This window comes from Rhinopithecus bieti, unplaced genomic scaffold (assembly GCF_001698545.2).
Source record: "Rhinopithecus bieti isolate Rb0 unplaced genomic scaffold, ASM169854v2 scaffold_574, whole genome shotgun sequence".
NCBI lineage: Eukaryota > Metazoa > Chordata > Mammalia > Primates > Cercopithecidae > Rhinopithecus > Rhinopithecus bieti.
In genome coordinates, this window is record NW_016803605.1 from 3,921,416 (window position 1) to 3,935,370 (window position 13,955).

The 13,955-nt window shown below is 57.3% G+C and overlaps 1 protein-coding gene across 1 annotated transcript in view; it reads left to right on the top strand.

Moving 5' to 3' along the window:
* The window catches only part of NCOR2 (nuclear receptor corepressor 2), a 215,857-nt gene that overhangs the window by 73,999 nt on the left and 127,903 nt on the right, over nucleotides 1–13,955 (top strand). Inside the window, 2 exon segments of the mRNA XM_017889687.1 lie at nucleotides 3,802–3,858; nucleotides 11,070–11,122. Coding sequence (XP_017745176.1) covers nucleotides 3,802–3,858; nucleotides 11,070–11,122 — 110 coding nt within the window.

The following is a 13,955-nucleotide window of genomic DNA, read 5'->3' on the forward strand; positions in this document are numbered from 1 at the left end:
CAGTGGCACAATCTCGGCTCACTGCAAGCTCCGCCTCCCGGGTTCACGCCATTCTCCTGCCTCAGCCTCCCTAGTAGCTGGGACTACAGGCGCCCGCCACCTCGCCCGGCTAGTTTTTTGTATTTTTAGTAGAGACAGGGTTTCACCGTGTTAGCCAGGATGGTCTCGATCTCCTGACCTCGTGATCCACCCATCTCGGCCTCCCAAAGTGCTGGGATTACAGGCTTGAGCCACCGCGCCCGGCCTGACATGTGTGTATATCTTTGCACATTCCCAGATCTCAGCATGTGCACTTGGTCACGTGGGTCTGGTGCTCCCGTGCACCTGTTTGCATAGGTGACTAAGGACTTGTGTGCCCCAGCGCAGCTCCTAGGCGTTTTGGGCATGGGAGGTCTGGCCACACAGAGTCCCTGCAGGAGTGCCATTGCTTGAGTGATCCCCAGTTGCCTGGTGAGAGCCCCTACAGTGGGTGGACGCCATGGTGAACAGGGCCCCTCACTGGCCTGAGTCCCTAGGTTCTCCTCTCCTCTCTGAGCCAGGTGAGCTTGGGCAGTGGCTTCTCTCAGGCTTGGCCACCTCCCCTGCAGCATCAGCCCCACCTGCCACCATCAGAGCAGAAAACTCGGCCACCGCAAGGCCAGGAACACGGGAGGACGTGCGTGGGGGCAGTCGGGTTTCAGCGGGATTGAGAAAGGCCTGTTTCCCTTATCACCCAGGGTGGGGCTGAGTCCCCTGAATTCCAGCCTCCCACTGGCAGGTGTCAGCCCAGCATGAAGCCCTCCTCTGGGCCAGAGCAGTCCCTGAGTTTTGCCACCCTTGGGTGGAGTTGGTTCAGCTCTACCAAGTATATCCTGGTGTCCCCTGCAAGCTGGGCTTTGGGCCTGCATGGGGAAGATGCGGACAGGAGCTCCTGTTGGAGCAGTTGCTGTTTGCCAGGACCAAGGGCAGCCAGGGAGCCAGTGTCGGGAGGTGGCGCCCAAGGGGGCCAAGGAGATGTACAGATATGAGCCATAGGAATATTGGGGTTGGGGAATGTTCTAGGTGGGAGAGGTTCAGGTGGGAAGGGTTTGGGATTTTGCCTAGAACTGTGTGGATTGGTGACCTCCTATCCAAGTGTCCTCTCTGAGCCTCAGTTTCCCCATCTGTAAAATGGGGCAGCCCTTGCACCCAGAAACAGATTACTGGGAGGCTTGGCAATCTTGGTTGTGGCTTGGAGAGCAGGGAGACAGGGCCTGCCCTCTCGGCCACCTCTATGGAGGAGGCAGAGAGGCCTCTATGTCCTTGGAAAGGCCAGGCATGTCCGGGATGTGGACTGCTTCGCCCATGGCCCTGGAGAAAGTGCCTGCTGCCCTCAATCCTGTGCTGAGCCCTGCTGGACGATAGCAGCTTGGTGGCTGGTGCTGGCCTCTTCTGGTCCTGGTGGAGAGGCAGGGAGGCACTGGGCCAGCTGCAGCAATGTGGAAAGAGGACAGGGTTCTGGGCTGGGACCAGACAGCCTGTGGGTACAAGAATGCTTTGCCCCAGAGACAGCCTGAGTGAAGGAGCCAGCCTGAGCGAGGGAGCCAGCCGACCCCATTTCCAGGTATTTAGACCATTCCTGAGCATCCACTCTGAGCCAGACGCTGTTCCAGGCACTGTGGGTGCAGCAGAGAACAGAGCAGGTGCCTTGCTCCTCATAAAGTCCTCATCAGGGGGACATGGCCAGTAAGATAAATAGTGGGCTGCAGACCCTTACCCCTGACCACATGTGCTGTGAAGACAGCCAGGTGGGGAAAAGAGTGGTCGAGGGAGGTGGGCCACCCTGCTGCGGCGGGTCAGGGAAGGCCTCTCTGGGGAGGGGAGGCTGAATCAAGACACTTTCATACATACCTCTCTCCGCCTGAGCATACTGATCTGCTGTTACTGCTCTTAACCAACAGCTGTTGTTTGGGTTTATTCCAGGCAGGGGCCCGGTCTCATTCATTCCATGTCTCTCCACCGGTCCCAGCGTTTGGAAGCTGCCCTGCCCCCATGCCACCCCATACCCAGTCCTTCACTGGGCCTGGCTCAGGGGTTCTCCCATCTTCAGTACCCCAGGGCAGACTCTTTCCTGCTTCGAGGGTGTGGCTGGGACAGTGACTCTCGGGGTGATATCTGCCCCCATCCATCGGAAATACTAGTCCCAAGCCTAGGGGTGGCCCTGCGTGGGACCTGGCCCTTGGCTTCCTCTGTCCGTGGATCCTGGAGGTCGTAAGAAGGGCTTCTTCTCTGTGTTTTGTTTCTGCGCCTCAGTTTCACCATCTGTGAAATGGGGCTACTCCTGCGTGTGCCTCCCGTGGTGCTTATGCGTGATTGAAATGTTAAGAACACAGCGTGTGCCCGATGGTCGGCTCATGGCAGGTGCTTGGGGAAGTGATCACTACTGTAATAGTTCTCCCCCGCTGTTCCAGCCCCCAGCCGCACCTTGAGGCTGCAGGTCTCTGGGTTTCGGCTCAGCGTGAAGGTGGCCGAGAGCATAGCCCTGCTCTTGGTGGGCCGGGCCCTGGGCTCTAGGCAGAGGCAGCTCTAGGTTCCGGCTTGAGCCCACCTACATACCCGCTGTCTTTCTCCAAGGGCGGGGGAGTGGGAGTGATGCTGACCCGCCATGCCCTCCCCTCTCTGCTGCAGCCGGGGAGCCTGGGCCCCTCCGCCCTGTGAGGAGATCTTGGCAAAGGCTGCGTCGAATTTTTGTTGGCAGCCACATTTCCCAGGACTCGGGGTCACCTACTTTTGGCCAATCTGGGTTTGGGGTCACTGGGGACAGTTTCAGTATGGTGATGATGACTTCTGCACCCTGTCCACCTAGTCATTGCCAAATACTGAGTGGCAGCCCCAATGCAGCTGAGTCACAGCAGGGGATCGCCCACGTGCCAGCCCGTGAACACCCATTTGCCAGTGCACACGCAGTTTAGCCTTGTGCAGGGGGCGCCCGAACCCACCCAAATTCTGCCCCTGCCCTCTGTCACAAGCCCCAGGAAGCCACCTTCAGGAGCCCCTCCACCCCCACCTTCCTGTACCTGGCTGGCCTGGGCCATCCTCCAGGCCTCCTCTGAGCGGACCCTGGTGGTCCCAGGCTGGGGGTTGGTGGGCCTGGCCGAGGCACAACGTCTGCCTTCACGCCGAGGGCCGGGGTGGGGGCCCGGAGGTCCAGCCTAGTGACGGAGTGGCCACTGAGCCCTGCACCACATGATCCTGTTTTCCTAATAAGTCCCCACTTGTGAGTGGGGAGGAGGCGGGGAGGCCCCAGGGCAGCCCAGAAATAATCACATGATTGTGAAACACAAGAATCCTAGAAAGGGTATCTCTGAGCGCCTCTATCTCACCCTCCCTCCTCCTCCTCCTCCTCCTCCTCCTCCTTCCCTCGCTGGCTGCACTAGCTCTGAGGTAATTGTAGACAACCCAACCAGCTTCCAGGGCGAGGGAAGGCATCTCAGGGCTGGCAGTGTTGGCTGGGCTGGCGGGGAGCGGTGCCCATGTCGCCGGGCCCTGGGGGAGCGAGGCCTGCGCGCCTGCCGGGGAACAGGCTTCAGTGGACCTGGCGCATTTGCTAAAATCGAAACTTGGCGGGCTTGCTGGGGCCGCTGTGGGGGTATTGAGGCCCCTCTGTGTTTTTTTCCAGCCTGGGGAGGGCCTGGAGAGGGCCCCAGGCCTCCCTCCCCCGTATTGAGGATCAGCATGCTGGACTGGGCTGGGCAGGTGCCCGCTGCTCCGGGAAGCCTCTATTTATAATCTGTGTTTTTTTGTTTTTTAAAAAAATTCCTCCTCTTCGCCATCACCCTGCAGAAGAAGGCCGAAGCTGCACATCGGATTCTGGAAGGCCTGGGGCCCCAGGTGGAGCTGGTGAGCTGGGGTACAGGGTCGGGGGCTCTGGGGAGGGCGGGGGTGGCTGGAGAGGTGGGCAGGGAGGCGGGAGGGTGCGGTGGAGGAGGAAGTCATCTATTGCCAAGCGCTGCCCAGGCGGCGTCCGCGGAGGAGGCAGGAAACCCACCTTCCTGATGAGAGGATGGCAGATAGCGGGTGGGCGGGCCTGGCTGGGCTGAGTGGGGGTGGGGAGTCTTGGCAGCAAGCGCCTGTGGGGCCACCTGCGCACTCCTGTGCACACCGTGAAGCCCGGCCACTTGGGCCGTGAGGAGAGACACACACCTCTAGGCCAGCGCGTTTGCTCCAGCTGAGCACGGAGAGCCGGTTCTCTGGGTCACGCGATCTCGGTCCACTCCCAGGTTCGCTGCTCCATGGTGGTGTGATCTTGAGCGGGTTTGTTTCCGTCTCTGTGCTTCAGCTTCCTCATCTGTAAAATGGGAATCCTAACAGCACCTATTCCACTGGGTACAGTGAGGAGGAGCTGTGTTAATGTTTGTCCAGCATCAGGTGTGGCGCCTGCCTTGCAGACAGTAAGTGTTCGGCATTAGCTATGATGATGGTGATGATGATGATGGTGATGATGGCTGTCACTAGTGTCCTTTTGCCGTGGAAAGACGCCATGTCAGCAGCAGAGCTGGAAAGCAAGTCCCAAGCCTCCTGGAGTCCCTGGGCTGAGGATGGGTGGATGCAGAAGCCCTAGCTCCCAGAGAACGGGCCACAGCCCCTGCCTGCCCCACAGCCATGTGTGCGCACTGAATTGGTCAGCATGGATGGCCGTGGTGGGCATTGAAGGCATACTGCTACCCACATGTGTGCCAGATGAGGGAGAGTCTGTGTGCATGGTGGGCTAGGGTGTGCGTATGAGTGCACCCAGGGTGCAGGTAAAGTCTTTACGCTTTCGGCCATGTGTAGTGGCTCACACCTGTAATCCCAGCACTATGGGAGGCCAAGGCAGGAGGATTGCATGAAGCCAGGAATTTGAGATCAGCCTGGGCAAAATAGCAACATCTTGTCTCTGCAAAAAATTTAAAAATTCACCAGGTGTGGTGATGCACGCCTGTTGTCCCAGTTGCTTGGGAGGCTGAGGCAGGAGGATGGCTTGAGCCCAGGAGTTCAAGGCTACAGTGAGCCATGATCACACCACTGTACTCTAGCCTGGGCAGTAGAGTGAGACCCTGCCTCATAAACGAAACAAGTCTGACACCTTCAGAGCCTCCATCTAAACTCAATTCCACTGCATGTTTGCCAAGTGGCCTTAGGAAAGGGGCTGACCTCCCAGTACCACAGTGCTCTCTCATCTGGGACAGGCAGACACTCTAGGGCCTCCTTCCAGGGTCTTCCCAGGATTAAAGGCAGTGAGGCCCATTAAAGGCTCACCTGGTGCAGCTCCTGGCCCCTGCGAAGCGCTCAGGAATTGTGAACAATTTGGTGATGAGCTGCTCCCCGTGAAGTTTCTGCAGGCTGCTCAGTTTTGCACAGTGAGAGCTCCCCGAAGCCTGGGGTCCGTCTGTTGAGGCCACTCAGGAACTGCAAGCCCCAGGCTCCCAGGCCCGCTCAGAAGGCAGAAGCAGGGAGGAGATGGCAAGGGCTCCTCCAGCTCAGAAGCAGGGCCCAGCCGCCCACCTGGCTGGACTCAGAAACCTCGCCGGGCTCCCCCATCCCTTCAGGGCTCTGCCCCCTCCAGGTACATCCTTGGGCCTGGGCGACCTGGGTGACGAGCTCTGGCCTGGGGTCATGCTTCTCTTCGTGGAAGTGATTTCTGGGGAAGTTTTCAGCAGCAGCTGCTGCTTGCTTGTTTTTCTGTTTTGTAAACAGCTTTATTGAAGTACAGTTCGCACGCATGCCATTCACCCATTTAAAGCGTACAATTCAGTGGGTTTTAGTGTATTCACAGATGTGTGCAACTGTCACCACGGTCAATTTTAGAACATTCCATCATCTCAAAAAGAAACCCTTCTGTCTCTATGGATTTGCCTATTCTGGACATTTCCTATAAATGGAATCTTGCAATATGTGGTCCTTTGTGTCTGGTTTCTCTCCCTCAGCATCATGGTTTCGAGGTTCATCCGTGTTGAGTGTGGGTTGGTCCTTCATTCCTTTTTGTGGCTGAATCATGTTTTCACTGTAGGGGCAGGTCACGTGTTGTTTACCCACTCATCAGTTGGTGGACATGAGATTGTTTGCATATTTGGGGTATTGTGAATAAAGTTGTTGGAACATTAGTGTGCCGTTTCCATGCGAACGTCCGTCTTCATTTCTCCTGGGTGTGTACCTAGGCGTGGAATTGCTAGATCCTCTGTTAACCCTATGTGTAGCCCCTTGGGGAACTGCCCAACTGTTTTCCAAAGTGGCCGTACCATTTTACATCCCCACCAGTAAGCTGCCTCTTGCCTCGGTTTCTCCTTTTTTGCCAAATGGGGATGGCAGGGTTGGACGAAGTTCCCAACCATTTCCAGACTTCCAGGTCCTCCCGCTCCCCTTTCCTGATTGGTCCCCGGGGGCTTCCTAGGGGAAAGGGCCTGGAGGCCCCCGTGTCTTAGGGCCCGAGGAACACAGGCGAGGAAGCCCCTGTCCGTGGGAGTCTGTGGGCGGATGGGGGTGGGCAGCTGCTGGTGTCAGAAGCTTTGGAACCAGGGGCCCCACAGTGAGTCTTCTCTGGTTCTTTGGAGACAAGGGGATGGGGTTGTCTCCCGCTTGGGGATCTCAGAGCAGAGGCTACCAAAGGGCTGATGGCACAGGAGGCTAAAGTCTAGTGTCTGGACTCTTGAAGGCCCCTGGCTTGGTGCCAGTCAGTGGGGAAAGGGAGGGCGCCTCGCAGAGCTGTTGCCATCCCATTTTCTGGATGAGGCTCAGCAAGGGGAGAGCCTTGTGCCGGCCACACAGCAAGAGATGAGGTGGGGAGGTGTGCTGAGCCCCGGGGGGAGCGGCTGGCCAGTTCTGCACAGATCTGCCAGGCCTGAGTGGCCACAGGCATCCTCCAAGCAGAGGCAGCTCCGTGGTACACCCTCTGCAGGGGCCTGTCTACCACCTAGGTGCCAGAAGCCCGGACCAGGGATGGCCTGAGGACCCAGGGGCTGTGGGTCACAGAGTCCAGTTCCCAGGGTGTCTTCCATCAGAAGCTGCAGTTCCAACGCCCCTCCCCTCGGCAGGGATGGATCCCTGTGGCCTCCCTGGAGGAATGTGCATTGGAAAGGATGAAAATAGCAGCAGAGGTGCTAACCAGGGGTCTGGGGCTCCGAGATGGTGGGGTACGGCCCCTTCTGCCCAGCTATGGGGCCCGGGCCAGGCTGGGAGCAGGCGCGGTGGTGGAGGGCGCACCGCCCAGCTGTAGGGCCTGGGCCAGGCTGGGCGCAGGCGTGGTGGTGGAGGGCGCGCCCGGCGGCCCCGACCTCTCTGCCGCTTTGAGTCATTGCTTCCTTCCTGTTCCAAGGCGTTATTTTAAGAAGCTGGTGTCACCAGCGGGTTGAGGGCTGGGGCTGACGCTTCATTTATTGCCAGCTCAGGCCGCCTGGGACTGTGGCTCTTCCTGGTGGCCCTGCTGGCTGGCTCAAAGCCCGAGGGGGGCCGCCTCCTCCCTGGCCCCTGCTGGCTTTCTTAGTCACCACTGTGCCTCATCTTTGCCTAGGCCCTGCGTCTGGCACCTGCTCCCCTTTGCCCTCTTTCTGCCCTCTGAGTGGCTGCGCCTCTGATTTTAGAGGAGACGGAGGCTGAGCAAGAGAGAGCTAGACCCTGGGGCCTCCTGGGTGCCACCCCAGCCTCCACACTCATCTGGGCCTTGATGTCCTCACTGGCATGTGTCCCCACAGGGGTCATTTCTCCCGGGAGGATAAGGCCTGGGGGTGAGGGACAGGGGCCATCCATGCCCCCAACCTGTGGCTGTGGAGGTGTCTCATGGCCCCATGTGGGGACCCCGCCTAGCCTGGGCTGGGGAGCCGCCAGGCCTTTGTGCAGCCCCCTCTGCAGAGGGTGAGGGGGGTGCTGGGGAGTCCCCTCGGGCCCTGTGTCCCCTCAGCAATGCGTCTGCCAGGACATGTCACTGTCCCTCCCTCCCCCAACCCCCTTCTGGGCTTTCCAAGATGGCTGGCCTCAGCCTGTTGCTATGGCGACACACAGCATTCGAGCAGCTCTGGGCCCAGAGCTTCCCCTGGGCTCCTGGGGTTCAGTGGCCTCGGGGAGTGGCTGGTGAGTGCCTCCCAGGGGGCAGCCCCTGTTTAGAGGCGGCAGCACCCACAGTATCCTCAGTCTTTCCGGGCCTTCGCCTTGCAGGCCGCTCACCGATGGCCACCTTGAGAAGCAGGGGCTGTGTCCCTATCTACAGGGCATAGGAGGAGGCCACCAAGTGGAAGTGGCCTCCCTCCCCGGTGGCTTCGGTGGGTTGGAGGCTGACCGGGCTCCTGCTGCCCCCGGGAGCCTGTCTTGTGTTTCTGTACCCGCCCTGTGCCGCCGAAGCACTGTCCCCTCTGCCCACCACTCCCTCCCAGGGTCGTGTGTGGTGGGCTTTCAGTCCCCTTCTGACCCCTTCGGCTGTTTGCTATCTTTAAAACCAAAACAAGACAAACACTAAATTTCACCGAGTCTGAAATTTTCTGAGCTATCCAAAATTTCTGTGAAGTAGGTCCTCTTTGGTCTACACCCATGTTCCAGATGAGGAAACTGAGGCTGGAGTGTTGAGGGCACTTGTCCAAGCTCACAGCTAGCGAGGGAGGAGCCACCATTTAAACTGGGGCCTGTTTCCAAAACCCGAACCTTTAAGTGATGTCCACTTGCACCTGGCCTGCATTTGATTGGCATGTGGGGAACATAAAGGAGCCAACGTGTTGCCCTGGGTTACAGCATGGGCATCTTGATAGGGCCCCTTGCCATTCCTGAGACAAGGACTCGCACCCTCTGCAGGGATGCTGCACTGCACCCCTTCTTTCCACTGGAAAGTTCTGCAGTGAGTCTGACCATGGACTCTCTTGTTCCTCTGCTCACTTCTCCCTCTGGTTCAAACCTCCAGGGTCGGGGTGGGGAAACTGCCCTCTGTTCAGGGCTGAGAACCTTGGGAGGGGAGCCTGACCCGGCATGGGGAGAAATGGCTCATGTCAGCTGCAGGATGACATCCCTGTCCCTAGGAGAGTAGCTGAGCAGGACGCTGGAATTGCCCTAGTCCAGTGGTGAATTCCCTAGCAGGGTATCTGGGGCTACAGGGAGAAAGGCGACATTGTCACCAGCCGAGACCGTCTGTGAGGCTCTGCAGAGCTGCAGCAGCCCTTCTCTGGGGTGGGTGGGCGGGGATCTGGGTGGCCCCTCTGCTGGCGTCATCAGGAGGTGTGTTCAGCTCTATCCCCAGGGAAGAGACTTGCGTGTCCTTTCTGTTGCTGCAGTCCTGCCCCGAGGCTGCAGGACTCCACGTCTCCATCCTTACCCCATTCCACCTGATCACTCATACTCTGTACCTGATCTTCCCACCATTGTCACCCATGGCCACCCTGGGAGGCTCCTACTGTGTGCGTGCGTGGGTGAGGGAGAGGGATAGGAAGAGAGGGAGACAGACAGAAAGGCAAACACACACACACACACACACACAGGCTCAGGCAGAGAGGGGAGCAGACTCCTTCCTCCAGCACTGGAGCTGAGAGATGGGCTGTCATTCAGGCACATCTCGTACCAGCTGTGGGCAATGTTGTAAGCTCTTAAGGACTCAGTTTTCCTGTCTGTACAGTAGGGGTGAGTGTATCAGTTATGCAGTGCGGTTACATGGCCACTGCTGGGGCACAAAGCCGCCCCACATTTAGAGGCTTGAAGCAGGAACTGTTTACTGTTTCTTATGAGTCTGGAAGGCAGCTGAGCATTTCTGCTGGTGTGGACTCAGCTCTTGTACCTCCGTGGCCAGCGAGGGAGTCAGTGGGCCAGTGTTGTAGCTCAGCCCAGGCGGGATGGCACTACTCTGCTCTTTGCCTCTCTGCCCGCTTCCTGCAGGCCAGGCTAGGCTCGTTCTCTTGACAGAAACAGCAGAAATGTGAACTCTCATCGTCAAGCCTCTGCTTTTGCTGAGGGTGCAGTGGTTCCACTGGCCACAGCAAGGTCATGGGTGGTTACAGGGAGGCGTGAAAGGTGGGTGCCATTAACACAGTCACTGCTCCCTGATGATGCCAGCCTCAGAGCTTAGCATGCACTGTCTCGTTTGATCTTTGCAAAACCCTATGAGTTGAACCCCATTTTATGGATGAGGAGAAACGGAGGCACAGATGGAGACCCAGCCAGAAAGCACCAGAACCTGGACTTGAACCCAGGCTGTGCTCTTGGTTGCTAAGCAAGGTTCTTCCATCTGGGAGGGGACATGTGGCAGCTGTCTGGGTCCCTGCCCCCATCACAGATGCTGCAGTGCTTTCTGCGTCTCCTTGTGCACTCTTTGAAGCTCTGTGCTTGCTGCCTGTGGGCCCTGCATCCCTTTCTTACGGCTGTGTGGGATTTGTGGTGTAGCTGATCCCTGATCTCCTTAGCTGCTCTTCTGGTGTTGGACAGCCAGCTTGCTTCTCATGGGCCGCTGTGAGCAGTGCTGTAGCAACATCCTAGTGCCCGGCTCCTGGCAGAGCACAGTAGGCATCTGCAGGAGCACGGGGGTCGGAGGCGGGGGCGTCGGTGTTCGTCACCAGGCAGTGGCTACTGTCTCTCTGGGGGACGTGTGCCCATACACCATGCTCCCACCAGCTATGTGCCAGCCTTCCTGTCACCCCAGACCTCACCAACACTTGGCATTATTCAACGTTTTTGTCTTTGCTCGTCAGTGGGGGTGGAGTGGTGTCTTGCAGCGTTGGGACGCACATTTCCATGGTGAGCTGGGAAACCGAGCGGCTTTCCGTGTTCGGTGGCCAGGGCCAACCTCTGGGGTGTGTGTGGGTTTGTCCTGGTGTGCTCTGGGCTGTGGCCCCTTTCAGGCCAGCGCTGCTGAATGCCCCGCAGAGCAGCTATGACAACCTTGGTGGGGGCGGTCACCGTACCCACAGCTGTCCCGGAGGAACCAGTTTCAGCCTGTTCCTGGCTGGGGCTGCGTGCTGGGTCCCTGTGTTCCGTTTCATGCCTGCCCATGGCTGAGCCCTCACCCAGAGGACAGCTCCTCTGTGCCAGGCCTGGGGCTCCTGCCGGTGGGCTCTGCAGTGGCCAGTGGCCAGCCGGGCTCTGACGCGCTTCTCTCTCTCCCTTTGCAGCCGTTGTACAACCAGCCCTCCGACACCCGGCAGTATCATGAGAACATCAAAATGTGAGTGCTTGTGGGTAGCCGTGCAGATACACGGGGGCAGGGTGGGCGAGCAGGCTCTCAGCGGCCTGCATGGGATGTGGGACGTGGGCTCTCTGTTCCCATCAGGGGCTCCCGGCTAGGGGCAGGTGTTCCCAGAGGGGACAGGAGACAGCCCTAGGTGGCACCTGGGGTGGGGACGGGGAGCAGAGAGAGTGTCCCTCTGAGGTTTCGGGAGACAGGCCTGGGTTTGGGAGGGTGGGCGAGGGAGCTGCTGGTGTACAGATGGGTCTGGAGAGACGGAGGTCAGAGGTCCCAGTCTGTGTACATCTGCATCCTGTTTGAGCAGGAGGGAGCTGTTGCGGGCAGAGGGCAGCCGGCTCAGGGAGATGGGGAGTGGCCTTAGTGCAGGCGGGGCCTGGTGTTTTGGGCTCTGGCATAAGCATGTTTGGAGTCACCTGGCGTCTGCACAGCGAGGCCCCTCTGGCACAGCCCACTGTGGGGCAGATCAGAGCACTCATCCAGGCCCCGAGGCTTTGGAGGTGGCCAATGTGATGTATTCTAATGATGGGGGCCTTTTCCCAGACCGAGGCTGGGAGAGAAGAAAATGTCAATTAAGTGCCACATGCCACTGGATGGGGCAGTGCTGGAGGCTGGTACCATTGTATCTTCAAGCAGGGTACAAGGCATTGAAGGTGTGGCAGCTGGAAAGAGGCTGGGTTTTTCTTGGGATGCATTAACAGGAGCATAGATTGTTGGGATGAGGAGGGCATGTTATCTCATGTTTGTGCCCAGGAACCCAAAAGGTAAAAGGGGCTGCAGATCTTGCCCCTTGAGGAACATGTGCTGGTAGGTTGGAGGCGAGACTCTTCGGGATCATAGCTGTTGAATGTTCGAGGTTTGTCATGGTTAGAGGGTACATGCATTTGAGTGTGGCTGCAAAGGGAGGCATTTAGCTGATTCAGTGGGTAGTTCAGCCTGGTCTGATTGTTCAAACGTTCCTGGGATGGAACTACAGAGTGTATATGCGGTGATGAGCTCCCCGTTCCTGAAAGCATGCAAACCTCCTAGTGTTTTCACGCATCTGCTGGTGCTGGACTAGTCGACAGGGAGATCGCTGCTGTTGTAGTTTCCAGAGTTGCATGACTGGTCCAACCTCAGGTGATCAACGTGGCCACCCTCTTGCAGCATCATTGTTGTAGCAGCCTAGAAAATCTCTCCTTGCTAGTTGAGGCCCTTGGCCTTCTGGGGTTCAGGAGCACCTGACAAAGATACTTCCTTCACCAGCGTGGCTGGTGGGGGGTCATCCTCAGCTAGTGGCCAAAAAGGGCTGCAGAGTGTCAGGAAGGGGCATGTGTCCTGCGCCAGGGGTCCTGGGCTGGTATGGAATGCCCATGTCAGATGCAGCCTGGGCTCCTCATCGGCCTGGTGGGCTTGTTCATTGCCCGGGCTACCCCTGTCCCTTCTACAGCTTCCTGGGACTTGCCTTGCTCTGGGGCCCCTGTCTCGGGTGGGGAGCCACAGATGGATGCTGAAAGCAAGGGGGACGTTCTTAGGACCTCATCACAGGTGGGTTAGGGGATGAGGGTGGGGTGTTCTCAACTGAGTCCGGGCTGTTTGGGGGCATTCCCTCATTCATTCACCCATCTTACTGAGAGCCTGCTGTGTGTCAGGTCCTGTTCTAGGCCTTGGCCACTCAGCCTTGGATAAAACAAAGGCCTTACCCCTCATCAAGATTTGTCCAGCAGTGGAGACAGAACCAGAATGAGTTAAGTAAACAAAACAAGAGAATGTCAGCTAATCCAGCTGGGTGCAGTGGCTCATGCCTATAATCCCAGCGCTTTGGGAGGCTGAGGTGGGAGGATTGCCTGGGGCCAGGAGTTCGAGACCAGCCTGGCCAAATATAGCAAAATTGAAAAGAAATTAGCTGGGTGTGGTGGCACGTGCCTGTGGTCCCAGGTACTCAGGAGGCTGAGGTGGGAGAATCGCCTGAGCCCAGGAGTTCAAGGCTGCAGTGAGCCGTGATTGCACCACTATACTCCAGCCTAGGCGACAGAGCAAAACCCTATTTCTTAAAAAAGAAAAAGAAAATACCAGCAAATCTAAAGTACTATGCTCACATAACTGTACTATGCTCACATAACTATCTTAAGCTCTTTATGCCTTCGTATACCTAGTTATGATTTTTTCTTCTTAACATAATAGTTTTTGATAGCCATATTATTATACTGACAATTTTACATAGGTTTTTTCACTTAAAGTGAGCAGTATTTTAAGCTGAATAATATGGATGATTTCAGGTAATAAAGACAGCCGTACAATCTAAACAGAAGAGGAGCAAGATACTCATATAGATAACACCAGCAAATAGATATTGCTTCACCTTTGTCTAAGTAGAATAAACTGTAAGCATATTCAAGCCAGTGCTGTATTTGACATCCTATAATCTTTGTCAGAGAATGGCTGTGGTCTATTAAAGTACATTTTGACTAAATAGGTAGCCACCTCACTGGATTTGTTGCAAATCTAAATCACAAACAAACATGTTTATATTTAAAACAAATAAATGTGCTGGGTGTGGTGGCTCATGCCTGTAATCCCCGCACTTTGGAAGGCCGAGGCGGGCAGATCACTTGAGGTCAGGAGTTCGAGACCAGCCTGGCCAACATGGTGAAACCCCATCTCTACCAAAAATACAAAAATTAGCCAGCTGTGGTGGCGTGCGCCTGTAGTCCCAGCTACTTAGGAGGGTGAGGCAGGAGAATTGCTTGAACCTGGAAGGTGGAGGTTGCAGCGAGCCGAGATCACGCCTCTGCATTCTAGCCTGGGCAACAGAGCAAGACTCTGTCTCAAAAAA